Source organism: Canis lupus, chromosome 11 (assembly GCF_048164855.1).
Source record: "Canis lupus baileyi chromosome 11, mCanLup2.hap1, whole genome shotgun sequence".
Taxonomy (NCBI): Eukaryota; Metazoa; Chordata; class Mammalia; order Carnivora; family Canidae; genus Canis; species Canis lupus.
Window position 1 is genome coordinate 17,721,651 of NC_132848.1, and position 26,708 is coordinate 17,748,358.

The following is a 26,708-nucleotide window of genomic DNA, read 5'->3' on the forward strand; positions in this document are numbered from 1 at the left end:
GTATATACAATATAAAAACTTTTTACGTGTTTTGGCATAATGACCTCCATGAGACTGCGTCAAAGTTCCATTAAATGTCCTTATTCTAACTAAGCAAGTCTTATACGTTGATGTGTCTCTGTTTATTGCCTACCGTGAACCAAACACTGCAACGTGCTTTTCCTTATCACTTAGAAAAGTGCTTTTATATACTTTGTCTTGTGTGATGCCTCAGCCTCAAGAAAGGTGAAATAACTTTTAGAACTCGGGTTATTCTGCTTCCAGAGTCTCCACACTTTCCTCTAGACCAAGGCAGAGTGAGCAGAGGTAACTGAGTATAATGAGTAATACAGGTTAACCAATTTCCTCTCTACTTCCAGCGTCCTTATTCAGATTCCAGCTGCCCAGGGATCCCTTTTTGGCCCAATTTGCATGGAAATGACATGTTCACAGACTTTGACATCCACAGACTTATAAAGCCTCACATCCCACACTGTCCCATTCTCATACTTTCTTACTAGATGATTACCCAGCTCATTGGATTTGAGGGAATTTTTAAGTAGATAGTGCATTAACTCACCTCCCTCTCAAAGAGTGTTTAAATAATTATCAGCATCCTCCAATGCCTTAACTCAAGGGAATGAATAATGTGGTAATTTCCAGCTCTCAGACAGGGCTAGTGGGAGAAATGTTTTTGAACCTTGGGGTGTGGGAGTAGCAAAAATCGGGCTTGATATGAGCTGAATCACCCTGTGTAGGCAACTCTGCTCACAATACCCTCACAACCAGTTAGTCAACCTGAACTTATAGGTATGTAGAGGCTCAAGACTCAACTTCAAAAGATGAAAAAATGTCAACATTTTTACAGCCATTGAAAACCGTGTACATTTATATGCGTATTACTGTTACATGCGTTATTCATATAACATACTACTCTGAAGCTTAATTATATCCCAGATGTATTATGAAAGCACATTAACATGTTTTACCCTGTATTATGGGTTCATGTCACATGAAAAGAATTAGGTCAACTAACTATATCAGTTAAAGTCATAACTGAGTTTTTGTTTATTTTTTCAACAAAGTCCTTTCCATGGCCTAAAATGCGCCTATATGATCTACGCCCCAGCTCCTTCCCCATATTCTTTCTCTTGCTCAGCTCCAGCCCCACTGGCTCCTTGTAGCTCCTTGATGGCACCAATAACACTTTGGCCTTCTGTCCTCTCAGCCTGAAACACTCTCGTTCCAGATTTCTTCTGGCACCAGGCCTTCCTTCACGACCCGATCTTCATGGCACCCCCTACCATCCACTCCCTATCTGCACGTCCCTATTTATGGCATACCCACTATCACCATCTGGCAAATGATAAACAATATTTATTTATGCATTTTCTTTCTTTCCCTACTAGAATCTAAATTCCATGACAGCAAAGACCTTGGCTTTTTGGACCACTGTGCCCAGGCAAAAGATTGGAAATGTAATAATTATTTATTAATGAACAAACCAAAAGAGAATTTAACCATGTATATCATAGCATGATTCACAATAGGTAAGATACGAAACAGCCCAAATGCCCATCAGCAGATGAATATATAAAAGAGATGTAGAAAAATACATAATGGGATATTATTTAGCATAAGAAAGAAAGGAGGACATCCTTCCATTTGCAGCAGCATGGATAGACCTTGAGCACTGTCATGCTAAGTGAGATAAATCAGTCAGAGAAAGACAAACGAAGTATGATATCACTTATTTGTTGAATCTAAAAAAAGTCAAATCTTAAAAAAAAAAAAAAAAGAGTAAAACAATGTTTACCAGGGATGAGGAGGAAGGGATAAGATTGATGGTGTTTAAGGGTACAAACCTGTAATAAGTACTAAATAAGCCATAGAGATCTAATGTACAGGATATTGAATGTAGACAATAATATTGTACTATAAGTATATAAATTGATAAATATCATTACAACAGACATATTATAACCTGTGAATGTACCAAAGTAACATGCTATATATATCTCAAATTTACACAATAGTACATGTCAAGTTTATCTAATTAAAAAGAAAAAAAGAACTTCAGAGATCCTAGACTTTGCAAAGGTTTAGAGGAGATACAAAATAAAAATGAATTCCAATCTATAAAATAAAAAATTTAAAAAAGAGAATCTAAGTAAGTTGCAATAGGAATTTTGTAATTCTGAATTCATGCCCTATGAATGAAAATGGCATAATGCTTCTGCAAATGCCTGTATCACATTTTATATGAAATAAAAGACATTATTAAAATCTTTTCTGGCTTTTAACACTTTGTATTATTCTTAATTACTGCTTTTTTTTAAAAGATTTTATTTATTTATTCATGAGAGACACAGAAAGAGAAGCAGAGACACAGGCAGAGGGAAGAGAAGCAGGCTCCATGCAAGGAGCCCAATGTGGGACTCGATCCCAGGAATCCAGGATCACATCCTGAGCCAAAGGCAGACGCTCAACCACTGAGACACCCAGGAGTCCCTTAATTACTGCTTTTAATAGTCAAATGAAGACTGCATTTTTAATCATCTGAACCATGTTTAATTTAAAATATTTGGAGCTAAAAGCATGCCAATAAAATCAACAAGCATTTAAGTTCCTATGTGCAAGTTTTAGGTATTTATTTATATACTATCAGTCAAAAGATCAATAATTGATTATGCTTTGCGATTGAGATTTCAAGTTCTCAGAGTCATTATTAGAACCACATCCTACAGCTGGATGGCAGATGTGGTTTCCATTCTACCACATGAGTCAGGCACAAGAATCACTATAACCTAGCAATCAGGTTAACTATCTCTGTGCCTTTCTTTGCCACTGTAGCAAAAAATTAAACTATCTTGAGGCATTTCTTCCTTCTTGTCAGGATTCTACCCTCTACCTGAGGGTTGTATGCTGTCTAGAAAATGAAGGGTCTCTGATCCTTCATTCTCACTGATGGCTGAGGGCATGCTTGTATTCCTAATTGGCATTTCCCTTTGGGGAAGGTAACATGCCAAGTGCAACAGAAGCTAAGGCTGCCTGACTCATCCTCCACTTCAATCTATCCTTTTGAGTCTTCCTTGAACAAAAGAAACTATAAATACTAAAGAACTCCGTTTATCAAGCTGCATGGAAGCTTGGAAGCCAAGGCAGAGAGTATAAGCAATGAGTTAAAAGCAGAAGCTCACTGGTATTGCCTTTTGCTATGGGCACTTCCCCATTCGGCTTCCTGAATCGTTGACATGAGGATGCGGGTACAGATGCCACATGAAGAGCAAAGGGATAAAAGCCAACACGCTACAGTTGGCAGACGGGGAGACAGAAAGAGCCAAATGACGTTGCTGAACAGCTGCGATAATGCCAAGAACCAGCTACCTATGAATTAAATTTTACAACTAAAAAATACACATCGATTTGTTTTAAGATATTTTAAAAATTCTCTTTTTTTATAGCTGAAAACATCTCTAATGGGAATTCCAGCTTTGGTTCAAAGGATCTTTGTCACAGCGTCCATGCAGCCTAGGACCCCATATCTCTAGGTACATCATTTTCCACAGTTGGCACTGCCTCCCCAGGCTACTGCTAGCTACCCGTTATTCCTGGTAACACTTCAAAGGTGTGCCTCCTTCTCAGCCATGGGGAATTTTACCTTTCCCCAGAGTGAACAGCTCCAGCCTTTTCCCTATGAGCACTTTATTTTCTTCCTCTTTGGAAAGATTCAGCATATTCACTGAGAATGGGACTTTACACTCATTTATTAGCGTCTCTTCTCAAGGATGAAATAGAGGAAGGAGAACATACAAATAATAGTGAAAGGGAATATAAGGGAAGGGAGAAGAAATGTGTGGGAAATATCAGAAAGGGAGACAGAACGTAAAGACTCCTAACTCTGGGAAATGAACTAGGGGTGGTGGAAGGGGAGGAGGGCGGGGGGTGGGGGGGAGTGGGTGATGGGCACTGAGGGGGGCACTTGACGGGATGAGCACTGGGTGTTATTCTGTATGTTGGTAAATTGAACACCAATAAAAAATAAATTTATTTAAAAAAAAAGAAATAGAGGAAGGAATGGAATAGGGAAAGAAGATGCTGATGTCAGGTATTTTTTTCCTATTACTTTTCCCAGTTACACCCTTATAATCTATCCTTTCTGGGGGTAAATATTTAATTTAGTCATCCAAAAACTCCATTTTAAATTCCAGAGTTTGTCTCAGCTACCCATAATCAACTAACTAAATAATGGACATACTCAATATATTGTTGGTTAAGATACCAAAGGACAAACTTCCACATTTCAATTTCCCCTTTGAAAAACAGTTAAAAACATAACCAAAGATTAATTTGAGCTGATGTTGTTACTAGAAATAATAAATTAATAAAATTCCATTTCAGGTCTTTTTGAGCCAACTGAAACCATCTTGAATTCAGAGCCCATGTATTATGTTCGTATGAAATACTATTCAAAAACATTTCTCTTTGTCTATAAATAAGCAGGATTTGATTGCAAAATAGTCAAAAGTGTTGCATTATTTTTTTCCAGTTATAAAGAATATGCTGTTATGTCTTCCATCTTAGAAAAAAATCATTCAACTCCACATCTCCCATCTGCAGTTGCCCTATTTCTTTGTTCCTTTTTGCATCAAATCTCCTCAAAAGAGTTTCTACGTTTGTTGTCTCCAGTTCTTCTCTTCTATTCCCTAAACCTATTCTACTCAGGCTTCTATCTCCACGGCACTAACAAAGCTGATCATGTCAAGATTGCCAATAGTGTCACTGCTAAATCCAACAGCTAGTTCTCACAATTGATTATCTCCTTCTCCATCATTCATTGTATATCTAAGATTTTCAGTTCCATGCAGTCTCTTAGCTTTCCTCCTAACTCAATGTTTTCTCATTCTCAATTGCATTTATTGGTCCTGACAATCTCTCCTTACCTGTTAATGTGGAATCGCCCTAAGAGTCAGTCCTTAGACCTCTCCTCTGGCCTTAAATGCCGTCTTTATACTAACACCTCCCAGATATAAATCTTCAGCCCAGACAGTTTACCTAATCTCCAGGCTTATATATCCACCTGCCTACTTGAAATACACTACACTTGGGTATTCAGTGGAAATCTCATATTTAACATTCATACAACTAAAGGAATTAAAAATTCCTATTGCCTAGGAATGAAAAATAGAATCCGTCAACTTATTTCCTAAGAAAGAAATCCACAAGTACATAAATATAATGTCTACCTTTTGTGCCTACCCAGTTTTTTCAACAATTGAATATTTCATATATTAATATGCATATTAATATGCAGAGTTTAGAAACAATGTTATAAATTTTCCAGAAATAACTTCTGAATTCAGAAGTATTTTGTTTCAGAAGCATTAAAGTTTTCTCTTTTCTCAATCCTATTCTCTTCAATTCAAAAAAATATGCCAAATTATTTCCTAAAGTAGAGTTTTCCTATCTTTGTTCATTTTTATTTCGAAAAAGAGCAATCCCAAAATATTATGTTACTCTTATTGTTAACAACATTGATCACTGCTTCCCCCTTCTCATGCTAAATGCAGACATGTTTTCCACTTTCATAGGATTGTGAGAAATAGCTAAACAAATAATCATGTGACCGTAGCCATTTTTTTTTTAATAGTTTAGAGTAGAAGCTACTCCTAATGTGAAAGAACTAGATGAGGCACTTTTGGGAACTTGGTAATTTTCTGAAGAGTCCTCAATAGACTCGGGATATATCGATACCACAAAGATTATAGTTAACTTTGGGTCATAGTAGTGTGATCCTGCGGTAATCTTGGAATCTCTTTAGCCTATTCTGCAGGATAGAATAGAAATAATATATATTTTTATATACTTCAGGAATTGTGCTAAAAATTTCTAGTCATGGGCACCTGGGTGGCTCAATCAGTTAAGCGTCTGCCTTCAGCTCAGATCATGATCCAGGGTCCTGGGATTGAGATGCATCAGGCTTCTTGCTTGTCAAGGAGTCTACTTCTCCCTCTCTTGGCCCCTCCTCCAGCTCATGTTCTCTTTCTTTCAAATAAATAAAATCTTAAAAAAATTCCAGTCACATTGAACCTGTAAATTACCAAAGATACGCTACTAATTTTTATTTGTCTTTATAAAATGTAAGTACCTTGATCTCTGGAGAGAGTCTGTAAATAAGAAAATCCTTTGAAAGTCTTTTCATGTTGATGCTCGGATAAATATGAAAGGAAGATTTCATTATCTTTAAAGGCAATTGGAAATGGGTTTAGAAACTGTTGCCAACATTTTGTTCAATAAGATCTACCACAAAGAAAAATCAATACTAGAGAACAAAAAAAAAATCACAAGCTGCCACACAATTTGTAGAAAAAAAATCAATGAAAATATAATCATAATCATAATAGAAGTTCATATTTAGAGCTGAATCTTTGTTCACAAAAGTGTACTAGGCATATTATATGCATCTTCTCATTAGGACTCATGACAAAATTATGATGTAGGTATCCTTACCAGTTGACAACTTTCTATAAAATTTAGTGTTTAAATTACTTGTCGGAAGACTTATAGCTAGTAAAGGATAAGAACAAGATTCCAACTAAATTTACTTTGCCTCTAAACCCCATTTTCTTCACCATAGGTCAAGGAGATCTATCTTTACTGGGTTTATCACAGCACAATGGGACCTCATTACTTGTGCAGATTCTGGGGATGGGGCCCCAGAGGAGATCTGTCAACTGAATTTCTGGTCCTGGGAATTAACTCTGGCATTTGCTGTTGAAAGGATGAAAGAAATATATAAAAGGTTTAAAATACTATGACTGCAGAGTCTGTGGCAAATTGACGTTAGACCTAGACTGGTGTCGGTGTCTGAGAAGTTCCAGGCCAGTGAATGAGGCAGGACAGCAAGGGATCCAGGGACAATGATTAACACGGTGTCTACTGTATCCCAGACACCTTGTGAGACTCTGGATACTGAACAAAGGAACTAAATAAAAAGAACCAATAGCTGACTCCTTGGCAGGTAAAAGGAGCCAGATGATAAAATGTCTTAAATGGCAAGCTTGAGATTTTGTGTTTTATTCTGACACTGATAGATGAATAACGAGGGGAGAACACGGGAAGATATGAATTTCAGGAAAATCAGTCTAAGTAACAGTTCAATTTTCAAAAACGCGTGTTAAAATTCTTCTATGAGCCCAGTAATATGTCAGGCATGGAAATGGGGTGATGAATGCCTGCCAGGGGAAACCCAAGGGTCAGTGTCCAGAGAAGGAATGAGTCTAACTCATTCATCTCATCATATTCCTTGACAGTAAAATGAGAAGAGTTGAATGGCAGCCACTTTATCAATTGATTTATAGTCTCCCCCACCCCCGGTCAATTTAACCACCTGAGAAAGAGGGGACTTAACTGTTTCAAGAAAGGAAAGCAAGCAACTGAGTTTTAATAATTTTTAAATAATTTTTAAATAATATTTATATTATGAAAATCTTCTAAAGATCTATTTCAAAATTATAGTTAAGTCACAGAGTGACTGGAATTCCTCCCCCACGCCTTCCCGTCTCCTGTAAGTCCTCCAAGTTGTTTTATTGTGATTCACAACTTCATACTATCTACTGAGGAACTGTCAAAAACCAATCGTGCCAGCTAAACAGGCAAGGAAGGTGAAGATTATTGCAATAGGACTCAAGACGACTGCAATAAGGAAGAAAGCCAGACTTCAACTCTGTTAAAACACAAGCAGGAGAGTTTTAGGCACTGGGGTGAGGGAGAGGAAAACTACTGGAGGACATCTGGGGGGAGGTCGGTCAGTGGGGTTGGGCATTCACGGAAGTTAGGCTCCTGTCCTCCCACAGACGCTAGCGGATAGGGTCCTGTCCTCATGGTTATGTTTTAAGGGAATGGCTCCCTGGCACCTGAGAAAGACATTCTTGGGTTGTAACTGGCAAGTGCTGGAAGAAAATTTATACTTCCAAGGGACAGAGAAAGAATTTACAACATCAAGTTTTCTAAAGTAAATGCTCTAAGAAAAGGGGCCTCTGGTCAAGAAAAAAATAAGTCTAAAGTTTAGTCAAGTGGAGGAGAATGTTAAGGCATCTTGGTCATAGCTGCCAGTGGGTGATTCAATAGTTTTTGGGTAATACGTAGCCTGATATCTAAACATGATAAAAAAAACATATTTGATGGGACATGGCTCTCTAGTGGACCATGTATGTCAGAGAATGCTTTCTAAGTGTTAATTCTGTGTCCTTTTCTAGGTGTCCAATAAACTACATGTCAATTCATGGGCATTCGGGACCAAGGAAAGCTATTATTGAAGGCAAATTGTCTTCTTCCACCTTAATATTTTAACACTTAATGTAATGGTTTTTCTGCATAGAATTATTGGTTCCAGAAACATAAGTAGAGAGATCTAAACGTTAACAATTTTGATATTGGAAAAGAAACCTTATAATGATATTTGCCCTAGGAATCTCATCTGTGTCATTAAGAAGTTGCACATTAAAAAGCGGTATGTTCTCAGTAGTATTTCGTCATTATATTTTGCTCTTGCAATAAATCAGACCAAAAGCCTGTGCAAATATATTTTATGCAAATAAAAACAAAATAAAGCCAGGAGTATTTTGCATTTTGACAGTCATTAGTTGACTCTGAAAACATTTAACCTTAATATTAATGTAAAGGAAGAATTTTTTTTTTGTCAAAACTGAAAGAATAAAATAAAACAAGGCATCTAAGAGAAAGTTACTAACTTCATTCTGTGCTGGGGAATGTAAAAATCGCCAGTCTTTTCTGACTCCTTGTTATGCAATGCAAACCTTTCAAAATCTCCGTTGAAAAGAACGCCTAGCTCTTTTGTGACAGACTTATTCTAACATGGTTTATGAAGCAGAATCATAGAATCATTTCTTTATCTTTGACTTGTCTTTTTGCTTATTTCACACTAAAAGACCTTGGTTGAGTCAATATTCAGTCTTTGCTACTTCATCTCATGCTGTTTCTTCCTGTATATTCAGTTGTGTGTATGAGTAGGTTTTTTAATCACTATTATCTTAGATTCTGGACATTTCTACCAGCCATCCTTCCAGAATTTCTATAATTTTCTTAAGCTTCTTGCCAGCCCAAAGTGAGAAGGAACAGCCAGCGCAACAGGAGGGAAGACCATGGAGAACATTTAAAAGAGTGCCCTTGTTTCCAGAGAAGCCAAGTTACTGACACCTGTGAGCTCTTGAGGAAAAAAAAAAATATATATATATAATTTATAAATATAAAAATATATATTATAATATATTTATAAATATAATATATATACATATATATATTTGCAATGATTCCTTAGGGACTGACTTCCTGCTTAATTTTTTGCAATGAATTTACAGCCTTTGGTTTGGTTTGTTTTGGTTTCGATCCACAAATTATAGCTCCTTTGGGCCATTAAGAAAGAATTGGCTTTATGTAATCTGAGACCACTGGTTAAAGAAAGGTTTCAGGGACTGCCACATTTAAATTAAATTAAGAATCCTTTTCATATGGTGCTTATTTTTAGCCATTTCATGTCACTATTTACTCTTAATAAAAATATGAATATTTCACCTCATTCCAAAGTATTTAAATCATGTGCTGGGACAACTCTCCTGGGCTTATAGGAAAATTTATTTCCCCTTTAAAGAGTTACTTGATTTTGAGTTACATGGAATGTCCTTATCTCATTTTTTTTACTATGAGAAATGTATTGAAAAATGAAGATGTAAGTTCTACAGGTTTACCATACATGCACACTATTGTACAAACAATAATACATCAAATTTGATTCCAAATTTGAAATCTGGCTCACAAAATGAAAAACGGGATTTCCTGATAAGGATACTTAGCTAGCCTGCTAATAATGACTATCTAAATTGAGGAAAGCAGAGACATGATATTAATAAAATTTATTATATCTATAATCCTTCAACTCTTGCTAATTTAATCACACACATAAACTTACTCTGAGAAAAATAATATTTTTTTAAAATTGTAGTACAGCTAAGAAAATTATCCTGATAATGTCACTTTCACTGGTCGCTGATGACATGTAACATAATATGACTATGGGAAAGTAGCTCTTAAAGTACGGTCGTAAGAATTTTTCCATACTCTGTAAGCCAATAATGCCATTTGGGGAATAATTTTTGAAAAACCTTCCCTGTCAAAAATTAAAATAAAAATGTATCTACAGAAAATGGTCAATGCTTCTTGATTTATAATAGAAAACAGGAAAAAGAAATAGGAATCCTACATAGCTGAGGGAAATGAATATATAGAGAACATTAACCTAATGGGATATTATGCATCCTTTTTACATTCTAATTGCGAAAACAATATACCTACGTGCAAAATATTTATTTAGGAAAAAACCCTATTCCTTTATAGTAATTTCCAATCTCTATTGTACGTTAGTCCATGTCAGACGGGAGAAACACCTGTGGGGTGTTTGTTCTGTTGTTTGTTAATAATATATTTGCATATTTTAAAAATCATATATATGCCTAGGCCTCATCCCCAGGGATAATTTCTAAAGGTTTAGAACTGAGCACAGCCTCATGTATTTTTAAAGGACACCAACAGTTTTTCTGGCGCAGAGCCTGGGATGGACCCGCTGGGTGGACGGGAGGTGCCGTGGTCACCGTGAGACCCAGGTGCTTCCCTGAGCAGCGTGCGTGAGGAAGCGTGAGCTGAGGCCAGAAAAGTAACGGGCCAGACAGAAGCAGGACCGAAATGATAGGCCAGATACACACATGGATGCCCACACACACACTCTGTGCTAAAATCATAAAATGAGCTTAACAAAAGGGGGAAAAAAGGCAAATCGACAAAATGAAACCATTTGGGTTGTGGAGTAGAAAATTATGGCATTATGGCTGTTTTTTTTTTTTTTTCTTTTATAGAAGCTTTTCTTGTGTTTCATTTTTTAAAAAATATTGTATTTTTATTTATTTTTTAAAGATTGTATTCATTTATTCATGAGAGACATAAAGACACAGAGAGAGAGGCAGAGACCCAGGCAGAGGGAGAAGCAGGCTCCATGCAGGGAGCCCGATGTGGCTCCATAGCAGTTATTTGCTGTCTGGGGCACCTGAGTGGCTCAGTAGGTTGATTGTCCGACTGGGTTTCAGCTCAGGTCGTGACCTTGCAGTAGTGGGATCAGGTCATGGGGCCGACGTGAGACTCGATCCCGGGACCCGGGGTCACGCCCTGGGCCCAAGGCAGGTGCTAAACCGCTGAGCCACCAGGGCTGCCCAAACATATCATATTTTTAAAGAGAAAGAACCTGCTGGTGAATAATCAGCAACATATTTACAGCTGGAAATGAAACCGCAGATGCGTAAGTGACCTGGGGGTTCCCTGGGAAGGCCTCGGGAAGGTGGGTTAGGGCCGTGCTTTTGCTGCCCACAGAAGAGGGACCAAATGAAACCGTGAGTGTGACCCGGGGTACCCACCCGCCACCCGGGAGCGTGCTCTCGATGTTTAGCCAACGAAGCCCAGACCTGTGTCCACACAATAGCCTCACCCAGTATGTGCAGCAGCTTTATTTGTGCGTATCAAGACTTGGAAGCAGCCAAGATGTCTTTTAGCAGGCGACCAACTGCAGGATGTTCAGGAAGTGGCTCGGGAGTCAGCCCCGAAAGGAAGAGGCTGGGGAGCCTCCAGTGACCCGAGCGAGGCCAGCACCTGACACTCCAGGGGAGCCAGCCTGCAGAGGCAGGAAGGGCCGGTGGCTGCCACCATTGGGGGAGGCAGGATGAGCAGGGTCGCAGGCCGTGGACGCCTCCTTGCGATGCTGCAGATGTGGCTGCGTGTCGCCGTCCACTTACCAACATGTGCAGGGCCTACACCGCCAAGATGAGCCTCCCGTGCACCCTGGGCCTTGGGTCACGGTGACATGTCCTCGTAGGTTCACGAATGTTGTGGCCGACATGGACGGTGCCCTTGTGTGGGGCCAGAGGGAAAGGGGAGGCCTGTCCATTCCTCCCTCAGTTACTGTGGACCTACAGCTGCTCTCGGCAGGAATCTCTTCTTCCTAATACAGTTGGCATCAGTGTATGTGGGATCTAGATGAGGTGGCCGCAGCCTTGGAAGGTCTTGCTGTTCCGGTGCATATTCAGGGCCCTGGGTGACTCTCCCTGAAGCCCCTGACTCCTGGTTTCTGCTCGGGTCACGGCCTGGGGTTGTGGGACTGAGCGCCCGACCCCATCAGGCTGGTGCGCAGCGTGGGGCCTGCTAGGCACTCACTCTCCCTCTCCCCGCGCCCCTACCCCATTCCCAGGCACACGCACTCACTCTCAAATAAATAAGCCTTTTTAAAAGTGCATATAAGGGAAAGGGGGGAACTGAGTGGGGAAAATGAGAGGAGACAAGCCATGAAAGACTCCTGACTCTGGGAAACAAAGGGTTGTGGAAGGGGAATTGGGTCGGGGGACGGGGTCACTGGGTGACTGGCACCTGACAGGATGAGCACCGGGTGTTATGATATATGTTGGCAAATTCAATTTAGATTAAAAATAATGCATATTCACTGGTTCATCACTTTGAATGACAGTATGATAAAGAAAAAAAATCAAGTCATAGTTATTCGATAAAATTATTTAATTTTTAGACAATAATGAAAAATATATCTTTGAAACAGAGTTAGTTTAGGGGAGAACAGGAAATTACTAAATTTAGGATCAATATTAATGATACCTGATGGGCACTGAGGCGGGCACTTGATGGGATGAGCACTGGGTGTTATTCTATATGTTGGCAAATTGAACACCAATAAAAAATAAATTTATTAAAAAAAATTAATGATACCGAATCTATGGTAGAGAAAATTAATATACTAAAAAAAAAGAAAATTAATATATATCTATAGTTTAATAATGTTCATGAATTTAAACAATTAGTTGGATTTTGGCAGGGGCAATTGGAAGGGAGACAGTTTTTGTCGGTAAGGGAAAATTTTAAGCCGCATATTTTAATCATCATAAACGGCTAGGGATTTCAATATTTTAATAGATTCATTTAGCTCTAAATGTCTTCTAGCACGTTATAAATCCTCCAGAGTCCCCACTTTATAATATTGCCTTTGAACATATTCATTGTCTCTTTCCGGGAGAAGTTCACTATTGCCATTCCATTAGCCTGCTTTTTATTTATTTCAAAGATGAAAATGAGTACCTTCCCTTTTCATTCACTACGATTGAGTCTTGATTTTTTTAATCAAACTCTGATGGCAATTATCATGCATTAAAATGCATTCTTGGGATCCCTGGGTGGCTCAGTGGTTAAGCATCTGCCTTTGACCCAGGGCGTGACTCCGGGGTCCCGGGATCGAATTCCGCATGGGGCTCCCTGCGTGGGGCCTGCTTCTCCCTCTGCCTGTGTCTCTGCCTCTCTCGTGTGTCTCTCATGAATAAATAAATAAAATCTTAAACAAATAAATAAAATAAAATAAAATAAATAAAATAAAATGCATTCTTTCCCCCTTCTTGTGCATTTTTCCTCTTTACAACAGCCCTCACATTCTGACACCGGGGGTGGCATCTAGGCGTGCCCCCTTTAGGGACTCAGCTGCTCAGCAGACACTCAGCTGCACAGGGCGATTTGAGCCGTGGGGGGCAGGGGAGGGCAGCGCAGAATCTGCCAACCTCGCTTCTCCTTCTCGGTCTACACTTCCCTGAATCCTGATGGGTTCCCCCAGTGCGGAGCCCCCAGGACGAGGGCGTGTTAGCTCCGTGCAGCCTGCTGCCCCAGAGGGGCCCGCACCCGACCTCCAGCAGGCCACACACCTGCAGCAAGAGGCGGTAATGGTCCGACCCTGAGAAACAAGGGTGGGAGGAGGATCTGCAACAACCATTTATGCAAACAGCTCGGCCTCCCTGATCCCTAACTCCCCATCAGTAAGCGGGCAGCGGAGCACAGTCACTCCCAGGGCTGCGGTGCAGACTAGGTCGGACGGCGTAAGTGAAAATCCAGTATGAGTCATCAAGTGCCCGACAGATGCTGGGGGACATCGTGACTCATAGTTTTGGGTGTCAGGGCCATGGGGCAAATCCAGGCCGTGGACGCCCCTAGCTACGCGGCCAAGACCCGAAGGAGAGTGAGAGCTGCGTGTGTCAGCCCTCGGAGCCCAGAGCCCCCGTGTTGTGTGAGACTGCTGCTTGGGCACCAGGACACCAGGGGACGTACAAAGAGTACAGCCTCGTGAAAACCCCACAACCAAGAGGAAAGCCAAGAAAGGAGCGTGAATAATGTGACCAGACAGGATCCAAGTTTGTCCCCAGCTTAGTTGCCTTTTATTCTTCAGTTGAGCGAGTTACATGTCTCCCCGTTGTCCCCAAGGCCATGCATGCACCTCGACGTGTCCACAAAAGGCCCACGACACAGGGGTTCCTAACTGGGCCATACAGTGTATTTGGAATCCTGGGGAACGGACTGGCTCTGCAAACATTGGTTAAGCGAGATGAAGAATTCTTACAGTTTTGACTACAGCGATTTCAGAGACACGTATAAGCTTCGTTTGCCACAAAACTCACACACACAAAAAATAATAATAATCGGTTAAAGAATATCTCTTTTATGCAAAATATACATTTTAGGATATAATTTGATTAATACTCTACTATATACTGACATTACTCCTTGATCATTTCATAAAAAAATACTCTCATCGCCAGAATTTTATCTTCTGTAATATTTATATTGAGGTAACAACGACAAGACCCAAACCGTGAATGATGTTGGCCAGTGTTTTGTTTTTTTTTTTTTTTAAGTCGTAATGAATTTCTGGCACTCCACGAACACGCAACTGCAAATAGCTTAGTTCTGGTAAGTAGGCACTGAAAACTTCACCACAAAGACAAGCTGATCACATAAGTGGCTTGTACAAAAAGAAATGACACAGTGGATGCTCGTGGATCTAACGCGGGACAAGTCAGGGGAGTGGAGACACCTGTGGCCGCTGATGTCACGGCCACGTGACCCTGGGCACAGTCCCTGCAGCCCCGGGGCCTCTTCGGAGCTGCAGACGGTGGTCGTGGACCGGTCCCCCCGCCTTGGCATGGGCCTGGGCCCTGCACGGTGGTCGTGCCCTTGGGTCCCTGCCGCCTGGGCTTGGGCCTGGGCCCTGCACGCATGTGGGTGGTCATGCCCGCAGGTCCCTGCGGCCTGGGGGTAGGTGTGGGCACTGCACGCGTGTGGGCGGTTGTGCCCTCAGGTCCTCCGGCCTTGGTGTGGGTGTGGCCCTTGCACGGTGGTCATGCCCTCGGGTCCCTGCAGCCTGGGCCTGCATGTGGGCCCTGCATGGTGGTCGTGCCCTCGGGTCCCTGCGGCCTGAGCGTGGGCCCGAAGCCCGCCCGTGCACGCGTGTTGGTGTTCACAGCTGTTCCTCGGCTCCTGGCCCGTGTGCAGCACACCACGATGTCCATGGGGGGGAGGGGGGGCACCCACGGAGTCCCAGCTGTAGCTCCTGTCCAAGGTTTCCGCCCACGGCCAAGACCCGGGGGTATCCCAGCGCACCCGGGGGCGTCAGGGCACCTTCAGCAGCAGAGGTGGGTCCTGGGTCCAGGTGACCCCCTGGCCGTTTCCTGGTAGTCAGAAGTCCACGGTAGATTCTGCACAGCACCACGGCCAACGGTAGACTCTGCACAGCACCGCGGCCAACGGTGGACTCTGCACAGCACCGCGGCCAACGGTGGACTCTACACAGCACCGCGGCCAACGGCAGCAGCGCTAACACTCGGCTCCTCCCCTCGCCCCCGCGCCCGGTGTCGCCAGCGCTCCTCGTGTGACGTCATGCCGCCCTCGTGTGACGTCAGGGCGGGGCCGGGCGGGGCCGGAGAGGGCGCCTGGTCGCAGGACTGGGCGGGCCGCAGCCTCGGGGACCTGCCCCCGGAGCCGCCGCGGCCCCCCTGCCCCTTGTGCCCCGCCCCGCGTGCACCGTTGCTCTGCAGCCCGGGGGGTCGCGGGGTCACCTCCTCGTGCCCGGGTCCCCGCGGGGTGGGCGGGGGGCACAGTGAGGGCGGCCAGAGGGGTCCGCGGGGCCGGGGGCGCGGGGGCCGCAGGGGTCATGGGGGTCGCGAGGTCTGCAGGGGCCTCAAGGGCCTGGGGGGGTCACGGGGGTCGCGGGGGTGCAGCAGGGACCCCGGAGGTTGTGGGGAGCCCTGGAGTTGCGAGGGCCGCAGGTGTCACTGAGATCGCGGGGGTCATGGGGGTCGTGGGAGCCGCAGGGTGCAGCAGGGGCCGCAGGGGTCACAGGGTTCGCGGAGGTCACGGGAGCCGAGGGGCCACGGGGGCCGCAGGGTGCAGCAGGGGGCCGTGGGGGTTGCAGGGACCCAGGGTGCAGCAGGGGTCACAGGCGCTGCGGGGGCCGCAGGGTGCAGCAGGCTCCGCGGGGGTCGCAGGGCTTCAGGTGTCACGGGAGCCGCGGGGGTCACGGGGTTACGGGATCTGAGGGGTCGCGGGGGCAACAGGGTGCAGCAGGGGGCCGTGGGGGTTGCAGGGACCCAGGGTGCAGCAGGGGTCACGGGCGCTGACAGGGTGCAGCAGGCTCCGCGGGGGTCGCAGGGCCGCAGGGGCTGCGGAGGTCCAGGGTGCAGTGGGGGGTCGCGGGGTTTGCAGGCACCCAGGGTGCAGCAGGGGTGCACGCGGTGGCGGGGCCCACCCTGCAGCGGGCCGGGCCACGGCACTGCGGCCTCGGTGCTGCTCACCCGGGGGCTCCCGCGCCCCCACCTTGTCTACACCGCCTCGCCCGTGTGTGCAGCAGAGAGGGGGGCAAGGGGGGGCAGGACCCGGGTCAAAGTCATGAGCGTCTTGTCGAGGCCTTTCTGCGCCCCACGAGGTCGGCTGCGTGCAGTGGGACAGACCGTAGGACGGACACACAGACAACGTGCAGGACGGGCCGCCGCTCAGACGCTGCCTGAAAATCTGACCGGTCCTGCGGGTCGGGATGGGAGCCTCCTGCGAACCATGATGATCTTTGATGTTTGCACAAAAACCAATCGATCGAAATAAAGAAAGGGGTAAAAGGAAAAAGACACGAGAGCTTTGGGTGATAGTTGGCACTTTCCCTCTGAAAAGGATGACAAATCCGGGATTAAAAAATAATGATTATTATATATATATGTAGGACTGTAGTGCCAAGCGGGGGCTGCGGTGACACCGTCCTGTATCCTGCCCTCCCTGAGCCCTTGAGAGATCTGGCCTCAGCGCGTGTGACCAGTAACAACCTCTTGGCAGTTATCTGGGCACAAACATCCAGAAACATCGCCAGTACAGCATTTTTGAAGAAAAGTAAATCAAGACATTATTAAAGCAAATATTTCTTTCAAAAAATTAGGGAGAAAAAAAAAAGAAACGAAACGAAAAAGATGCCAAGGAGAAACTGGCCCTTCCCGCCCCACAATTGCACACGCAGGACAGTGGACCAGGGCTTGCGTGTCAGCAGGATGGCGGGTGCACGGACACGGATCCTGAGCCATCCACTTCCCCAGGCTCTGCGACCTGGCTCTCAGGCGATGGAGACAAGGCGGTCCGTGCAGATGAGCTGAGCAAGGTCATGTGGTGTGCGATCAAGATAGGATCCCAAACGTCTTCCGAATGGTTTAGGGTCCCGAGAAATGAAGGTCCAATGACGTGATGGGCATTTGGAAGCACACGGTTAAATGCATCTCCCTGAAGACAGGTTTATGTGTCGGTGCTGGCCGGTGTGACCCCGACGGTCATCTTATTGCGAAAGGAGACCGGGGCCGTTAAGGTGGAGGAGTAGCACTACTGTAGGAGATCTGTAAGCCGGGGTGAGATGTGTTAGCTACCCGAGTGGCGTCTCTGACTTCAAATAGCAGTGTCATGCAGGATTTAAACTGTGTCTAATGGAGCCTGGAGTGACTCTACGTTTAATTCTCTTCGAGGAGGGGTAACCAGCACGTGAATCCGTACACCTTAGCCGACTGCTGCAGCTTGGTTTACAAAATAGATGGGATGGGAGATCGGGAGCGCCTCAGAGGACAAGGAGAGTTGTAGGGTGATGTGACTGGAGACAGCCTCAGAGCATTGCCTGCCAAGCCTGCTATGTTGTTTAAGCTTCGGGACTTTTCATATCCTTTCATGAAAAAATGCACAGACATCAGTTGAATCCAACCAGAAAACAGACACAGACAAACAGTACCATGCAGGATAATCAAAAGTGCTATTTCGAGTTCAAGGAAGAATTTTTTTTTAACAAAGAATTCGATATTGAGACCATTTGTAACTTAAAAAAAAAATAAAGCTCACTAGAGCTGTCGTTCCCAAAAAGATTAAATGAGCTATCGCAAATTATAGTTGTAATACTTCAAAATGTATTCTTTCCCAAATTATACTTTGCATTGATGTGATTTTGGCATATGGAATACTAGAAATCTTTAAAGAATTAGGCAAAGCAAGTTAAGTAAGATATAAATTTGGCTAATATTTTTACATTTCAGAATATGCTTCTGAAAAACAAATGGGCTGTTTTTTCTTTTCATTTTTTATTATTTACTAAGCTAGTCAGCTAACGTAATATATTTGGCTAATATATTTACATTATGGTTCTGAAAAACAAATGGGCTGTTTTTTCTTTTCATTTTTTATTATTTACTAAGCTAGCAAGCATGATTAACTCCAAGAAGACAGCGTTTTGTTTTGTTTTTTTCTTAGCATATTTAGTCTTCCAGCTTTATACGGCTAAATGGATGATTCTTAAATAATGGCATTGGATGCCATTATCTAGGTGATGCGGGATGAATGCCTAATTTTAGTTCCTTGGATTAAAAAAAGAAAGGAAAGGAATATAAAAGAAAACAAATGAAATAGAAGTTGCCTTATACTTTCAGCATGTAACGGTCTGAACTTGGTTACAGGAGGTTTGCAGTTGGCTCCGCTGCCGGGAACCGAGAGCCATTTGATCTCGATTCACTTTGTCGTTGTATTATGTCGCATCCTAGTCGTGGATGCGTGACAGTCGTGGAACAGAACAGGAGATCTGCCCCCTAAGCTTTCACCCAGCGGTTTTCCTCCAGGCCCCTCTGGAAGGGTCGTGCACCTGCTACTTACTAGAAAAGGTCAGAGGCGGGAGGACGGGGCGAGCAGCACGCAGTACAGCCCGACGTGACCGGTCGTACGAGCAGGACAACTATGGACAAGCAGTCAGGAGGTCAACGTTCCGACCGGCCCACTGGAAAATGTGCCGCAGAGCAAGGTGAGACCCTCGGCTGTTAGGCAGTCAACGCGGGGCAAAGACAGACAACCTGATGGACTTTGTCGCCCCGTGACCCAGGGCTCACCCCGCTGCTCAGCCCTCAGGGGCGTGATGGCCATGCAGGAAGGAGAGTGGGCCTCTGCTGCTTCCCCGTGCTCCTCCCAACGACCCCCTTTCCTGACTCTGTTTCCCAGAGCAGGACACACCGGGTGAGCTAGTGATCTCTAAGGGCCCAGGAGCAGCCTGGGCGAGGACTGCAGCACCTGGTCCCTGCAGGGTGGAGCTGCCCCGCGTGGGCACAACCCTCCCTGCTCGCATCTGTGAGCTCTCCGCATGCTGCATGTCTTCTCTGAGCTTTCGCTGGTGGGAATTTGTGCCACCCGTTAACTACAGTACGTGCCCAGGACACAATTTCTGCTAGTGAGAGAATTATCTGCCCATGTGCTTTGTTAGCATGCGGAAAGACAGAACATGGGAGGTGAGAGCTATTTCATCCTACTCCAGTGGATGATGGGATACTTAATAAGAGGATGTCTTAAATAATTAATAAAAAATTGCAGATAATTTATCCTTACATAGGGACCTCCATGCGCCTGGAGAGCTAGTTGTTACGGCTCTTCCGTAAAGTGATTGGCAATATGACTTGGGGACTTATAGAAAGAATAATTCATCCTAGTTGGCCATGTAATCTAAAAATGCAAACTACACTATAAACATTGATTTGGTTTGATTAAAAGCAAAATGGTGAATATGCATGAACCAAAGAGGTTGTGAAGCTTATAAATCATTCATCCTTATAAAAATTTACACAACCTCCAAGATCCCTCCAGGACCTCCAGAAAGGTAAAGATTTGCTTGGCAGGTTTCTATTAATTACACTAGGTATATGTAAATCTTGGTTGCCATTCTAAATGTTCAGTTATTTTCCTGAAATACAGGTTTCTACAGAAAAATTATCCATTCTGTTTACAAGTTCTTTTACTTTTAGAAACTATAATTTCAGTGTTCATTTGAAAAGACTTCCCTTCTAATTTAATAACAAGTATTTAATTAGTAAAATTATGAGTTATTCTTTTAAATATATATATATAGTTTTCATTTTGCAGGTTGATTTGTGCTAGAAAATTTGATAAGGTTTTTGCTTAAGCAGACTTTTATTGAGTGGAATGGTTAAAAATATAATTCATGAGAATTAACAATGTTGAACCGAGTTGGAATTGGCATCTAAATACATAGTGTGCATTTTATATGGTTCTTAAGAGCATGTGCTTGTTTGGGGGTGATATTGAAACTGCTTCTCCGTGTACTATCAATGGGTACGTTTTTGTGTATGAAAGATGATTTTGTAAAAACTTCTGCATAAATAAAAACATAGGTCCTAAATGCTGGGAGTTCACTCTCATAGGGAATCCATAAATTTTCTTAATGTAGGACCAACTATACTCATACATGTTGGTAGAAAAAGAATTCAGTGGGAATCTGGCAATTTCTTTTCATCTTTCTTTAGAACTCTAAAAATCAAATCAGTAGAGATGCCAACTTGAAAGATAAAAAAGGGATCCTATAGGAAATAAATGTCTGAATAAGAATAAGAGGAGAGATCTATAATCTCCATAGAAAAGATCAAAAGAAGAAATGAATGGATTCCTGATAAATATAACAAGACAACACACTAAAAAAATTAAGTGAGGTTAACCCAAAATGCTATGAGGCCTCGGGGGGGGGGGGGGGGGAGGCAGAAGCACAAGGTATAAAAAAAACTAAGCAAAAATTAACAAGGAAGTTGATTATGGTGAGAAATGACAAAGAATAAAAGCCCATAGATGAATTTTCAAGGATACGCTTATTGATAAAGAGAATTTTGCGTTTGTGAAATAACATTTCACGTATAACTTTTCCATACAAACTAAATATCTCATTAATTGCTTTGCTCAAGAAACGTTGCCATTTTACAGAAAAATTCTCTATGATATAAAAGTCTATAAATATAAAAATCCTCTATAATTCACAGTGCTCTATAATTTGCGAAGTACTTTTTTCTTATATGATATCCTTTGACAGTTTAGAATTCATAGTATCATCTAACAGCGGAAGGAACAAATTTTAGCTAAGTTCTTAAACATGCAACAGTTAGTATAAATACTGCATGTGATACGTTTTAAGGTGAAGCTCAAAAATATATGTCAATGTAACCACATACTACACAGAAATACATATATACATATGCATATATATACATATAGTGAGTAAAGATAATGTAGTTAAAAATATAATGTTCTATACAAGAAATCATTAGTCATATGCTACGATCATTATTTAATGTACGTATATATATCTCGCTCAAGTACTATGATAGGACATGAACGCTTCGTAAAACATTTTAAAAATTGTTCTAGCTCTTAATATTTAAATGTATAAAAATACATAAAATTAGCAAACAATCGATTAAGCCTATTCAGATCACTGAAATACATTTTGGTGCAAATAATAGATGCAGAGGAATGGAAGTGATCGAAGCGAAGCGGGGCATTTAAAACATTACGTACTGAGGAAATAAAAGGCTAGTCTCGCTCCTCTTTAGAGACTCAGGGGCGTGAGACAGGACGGACAACACAAAATGTTCGGGAGCAGTGAGAGAGAAGCACAGTATGGGCAATGGGACGTTTCAAAGAGAGAAGACATCACAAAATAAACACTTAAGGCTTAAAATGTTAAAGCGTTCAATAGAGAGAAACTGCAATGAATAGCAGAGAAGCGCAGAGTGTTCCTAAAAGGCAGTTGCGCCGGTGTGAAAGCTTTGGGGTGGCTTTGCATGAATACTCAGTCCCTTGCATCCCGAGGCCCGACCAGAGCCTCTGGTCGGTCAATGAGCAGAGAAAGCACCAGGGCCAGAAGCCACTGGGATCGTCAGAGTGGGAGGCGACAACGAGGCATCAGCCCTGGGACAAGGGTGCCTGATAGACGTCACAGGACCGTTTCTTAAGGGGGGACAAAAGGGTCCCATTGTCCCGGGGCCTCGTAAAGTTCACGCAAAACAGAAACAAAAAAGCAGCACCTGGGGCACAGGCATGACCGTGGCATAATCTAGAAGCCTGGGAGCTCGGGGCGGGGTGGAGCGTCGATGGGCTTCTGAACCAGGATGCCAGCCCACAGAATGTATTCACTCAACAAGTATTTACTGAGTGTCTTCTGTGTGTCAGGCACAGGTTAGTGGGGGTCAGAGGTAGTAACGGACTTAACACTATTACTGTTGTCTCGAAAAGGAATCCTGTAGCAGGTTTTCTGGGTCCGTGAGCAGTGACGGGGTGTGCGACTCTGCAAGGCCCACGATTCTGGGCCTCTCGGCTTCCCAACCTTCAGGTAAGTCACAGCCAAAACCGCCCACATGCTGGACGGGGGACTTACTCACAGTGTGGCTAACGCCTTTCTTTGGGGGGGGGGGGGATAAAAAAAAAGAAAAACGGCTTCTCGTTCTATCAATTAATTATCAAATATATGCATAGAGTGAGTGCATAGGGTCAATTAGTGATATGCATAGGGTCAATTAGTGTGAGTTTCGTTACCTTTAGTTTAAAAAGATGACTTTTGAAGACTGTTGATTATGTTAATTAGGTGAATGATCTAATTTCTGAACACCCGTTACAGTTCTTCCCATAGACAAATGGAAGCCAAACATATAAAGGAAAAAAGGAAGAGTGAAATGCCTTTCATATGGAGCGACCAAGCTACTACCGGAGAGGCGGTTATGACACGCGCTTTAATGCCAATAATGAGAGAAGAGGCGACGAGGAATGCAAGGGAGCGCGTGCAGCCTTTCCTAGGAAGCGACCACAGAGCATTTGCATCACTCAGTATATTCGCAGCACTTAATCTCTAAGTCACCTGTTAGGATCTGATGAAACGCACGCCTACCTTTCCTGATCCCTCCGTCAGAAGCACACGTGTAATCACCTGTCGTCAGTAGAAAACATGTTTCCCCTCTTCCGTTTTTGTCTCTGGTACTAGAGCGTCTGATGGGGAGCCTTTCTGGGGGTGATAATGGCGGCTCACTTCCTGTACTGTCGTCACCTGATAACACTGGTCACAGCACCATGCCCATTGACAGACAGTGATGGATGAGGAAATGAGACAGTACAGAGAGTTTACACTGAAGGTCCAGAGTACGCGCACTCCAGATACAAGAACACAGTCATCACATCACGATAAGAGAAAGGGTTTTCATCACTCGTTACAAAAATTTACACGGAGCAAAATGGAAAACGTATTGAAAAGGAGAGAAATGTTCTTTGGGGAATGTGAATTCCATGTTTAGATTCCACTAGAAAATGAACTTCCGCAGAATTATTCACATGGGGGTGTGATATGAAGTAACAGACACATTGATATCTTACGGTTTTTTTGATGTGCCATCTAGTTATTGTGAATTAGAATCTTTAAAAGTGGAGCATAGGGCAGCTCAGGTGGCTCAGCGGTTTAGCACCGCCTTCAGCCTAGGGCGTGATCCTGGAGACCCGGGATCGAGTCCCGCGTCAGGCTCCCTGCGTGGGGCCTGCTTCTCCCTTTGCCTGTGTCTCTGCCTCTCTCTCTGTCTCTTATGAATAAATAAATAAAATCTTAAAAAAAAAAAAAGTGGAGCCTATTTAAGGGAAATCTCCCAGGTACCTGCGGGTCTTTGGAGCTGACACATGCTTTTAATATTCGCTAGAATTTTAATAAAAAATAATCCCAAAGCTCACTTTTGTGTCCAGGTTCTCCATTTGAAGTGGAAAAAAAAAAAAGTGTTTCTGAGCATAACGATGGAATAAGATCAACTTCTCCAAATGCCCTTGAAACAACTGCTTGCCCGTATGTGCTTGCCAAAGATGCCTGCGTCCTCTTGGTCTAGGTGCTCACTTGTGTTTACCAGGCTGAGAGTGTGCTCTTGGTCCGTGCCCTTCACAAGGACTAGGCACAAGCACCCCGAGAACAGTCTGCTGAGACCAGCAGCACCAGCTACGCCCCACCTTCTGGGAAGTCCTGCTTGGCCTGAGAGTTTTCAGATACATTCAGATACACTGCAAATTCAGAATTTGCAGAACAATACACTAAGTGAGCATAAGGATCTTTATGAAGGACATCTGTACGAAGCATTTTAGTTCTGGCCGTATGTTTTCCCCATTTACCTTGCTTAAACCTCTGAAAGCTCATGAAGGAACATATGTAGAGGTTACCTGCCTTTTTGGGTTTTTTGTTTGTTTGTTTGTTTTTTATTGTTGTTGTTTGTTTTTGATTGTTTTGTTTTTTGTTTTTGTTTTTTTTTTTTTTGCTTGCTTTGTGTAATTGGTGGATATTTCTAAATTATGCCAAAAGTATTCACAGGGGATTATCATAAATCATCGTTCTACAAGAGAAAGATTAAATATATCTAAGTCATGGTTATATAAATAGATCTTCAGTTTTCAGAGTGGGCTGAACGGTGATCAAATTGTTTAATATACAGAATTATTTCATCAGTACCGGACACAAGAGCGAGCACATTCCTGACTATCCTCTTGGAGAAATGAAAATTTATAGGCAATGTCCTCTGGACTATCTACGGCAATGGAGAGGAGTAGGGATTTAGCAGTAAATCGCCCAAAACTCAGTTTGGGAGGGAAACAGAGAGCAATGCCTCGTGCATTCAGAGGGAAATCCGCAGGGAATTTCAGCTTTGCCACTGACTAGACAAAGCAGATCGTCTGCCTTCAGAATAAGGGTGAATTTATTATATCACGAAGCATCTTACCCAATCTAAAGGGATTATACTGAATCTCCCATCTAGGTTAGCAATGGCGAAAATGTAATCAACCCTCTAGAATATTCCTAGGGAGGACTTTCGTTGTCAGAAAGGCTGTCTTGCATACCCCACCTTTTTGGTGCTCAGGCTATTGAAATACAAGCACCCGTTGTTGTTGAGTAACCGCTTCCTGTGAATTCGGGTGAGATGCACGGCCCCCCGTGGCAGGGATAAAACTGAGACAAACACACCAAGCCAAACGACGAGGAAATCAACATTTTGAGAACGAAAGATGGAAAATGGCCAGTTATCGTACCATCACATCGTGCAGGGGAACAAAGAAACATCGGCACAAAAGCAACAAACAGGCAAAAGAAAATATTGGCACCATCAGCAAAGGGCATTCCCACTAAAGCAGGAAAACTCTATAGACGGGCTGTGCAGGCCTCTACTTGGAATCCACCCAGAGAAGCTACGATCCAGCTGTCTCCACGCCTGACACGAGCACATGGATCGTGAAGAGATAGAACCAAAAACTCAGAAATGTTTGCAGACAATGAGAATGGTCGCCTCCTCCCTGAGGGACGTACCGGTCTATGAGGTGTTCAGTGGCATGCACCTGTAGTTGTGCCTTACCTGATCTGTTATGGTCCAGAAGCCGGTTGTCCTTGCCCAGACAGGAGTCGCCCTGTGTGCTGTTGCAGGCCATGTTTAATTCTGTCTTGCAAAAGGTAGGCGAGCTTGCCTGGGGGGCGGGAGGGATGTGCTTCTTTCTCTTCCTTGGAAGTTTCTGCTTCGCCATAGCCAAGGAGTAGTACATTCCAAAGTTGTTGACGATGACCGGCACGGGCATGGCTATCGTCAGCACCCCAGCCAGGGCACACAGGGCTCCCACCAGCATCCCCGACCACGTTTGGGGGTACATATCCCCGTAGCCCAAGGTGGTCATGGTCACCACAGCCCACCAGAAGCCAATTGGAATGTTTTTAAACTGCGTGTGCTCACTAGCTGAAGGGTCGTTAGGTTGAGCTCCTACTCTCTCGGCATAGTAGATCATGGTAGCAAATATCAAAACTCCTAGAGCCAGGAAGATTATCAGCAGCAAAAACTCATTAGTACTGGCTCGAAGAGTGTGTCCAAGCACCCTCAGACCTACAAAATGGCGGGTGAGCTTGAAGATTCTCAGGATCCTCACGAACCTTACCACCCTGAGGAAGCCAAGTACATCCTTAGCAGCTTTGGATGACAGCCCACTGAGTCCCACCTCTAAGTAGAAGGGTAGGATGGCCACAAAGTCAATGATATTCAAGAGATTTTTGATGAATTCAAGTTTATTAGGGGAAAAAATGATACGGACTAAAAATTCAAAAGTAAACCACACCACACACACTCCTTCTACATACGTCAAGGCAGGATCCGTTTCGATTTCGTATTGCAGAACAACACTCGTGCCATTGATGACTGGTTCTGTCTTGTTTTTAACAATATTGAAAGCTTCGTGTGTCTCCAGGCAAAAGGTTGTGATTGAAACCAGGATGAAGAATAAAGAAGCAAAAGCAATAAACTGTAGGGGGGAAAAAAAGAAATAAAAAAAAAAAAAAAGAAACAAAGAGAGAGTGATCTGAACTATCGTATACTTTGATCCAAATCTAAGAGTATCGATCCCTGCAGGTGGAAAAGAATAAAAGCACATTTGGAGATTTTGCTTGGGATGTCACTCAAGTGAAAGAAGAG

At 43.4% G+C, this 26,708-nt stretch overlaps 1 protein-coding gene and 1 long non-coding RNA gene across 15 annotated transcripts in view; one reads left to right on the plus strand and one right to left on the minus strand.

The window, feature by feature from the left end:
• The window catches only part of KCNC2 (potassium voltage-gated channel subfamily C member 2), a 228,889-nt gene that overhangs the window by 31,997 nt on the left and 170,184 nt on the right, over nucleotides 1-26,708 (minus strand). For 6 of the 14 annotated variants that reach the window (XM_072843326.1, XM_072843327.1, XM_072843332.1 and 3 more), the window contains 3 exons: nucleotides 25,611-26,538; nucleotides 23,132-23,296; nucleotides 14,271-18,100 (listed from right to left, as the gene is read on the minus strand). In XM_072843326.1, coding sequence (XP_072699427.1) covers nucleotides 17,964-18,100; nucleotides 23,132-23,296; nucleotides 25,611-26,538 — 1,230 coding nt within the window. In that variant the 3' untranslated portion in view covers nucleotides 14,271-17,963. Of the gene's footprint in view, nucleotides 1-14,270; nucleotides 18,101-23,131; nucleotides 23,297-25,106; nucleotides 25,211-25,610; nucleotides 26,539-26,708 lie in introns of those variants that run through there. The other 8 variants (XM_072843331.1, XM_072843337.1, XM_072843330.1 and 5 more) reach the window with 5 other exon arrangements.
• LOC140642572 (uncharacterized) lies at nucleotides 16,480-23,783 on the plus strand. Its single transcript, XR_012039010.1, has 3 exons — nucleotides 16,480-19,219; nucleotides 22,483-22,579; nucleotides 22,865-23,783. It is a non-coding gene; the product is annotated as an uncharacterized lncRNA (long non-coding RNA).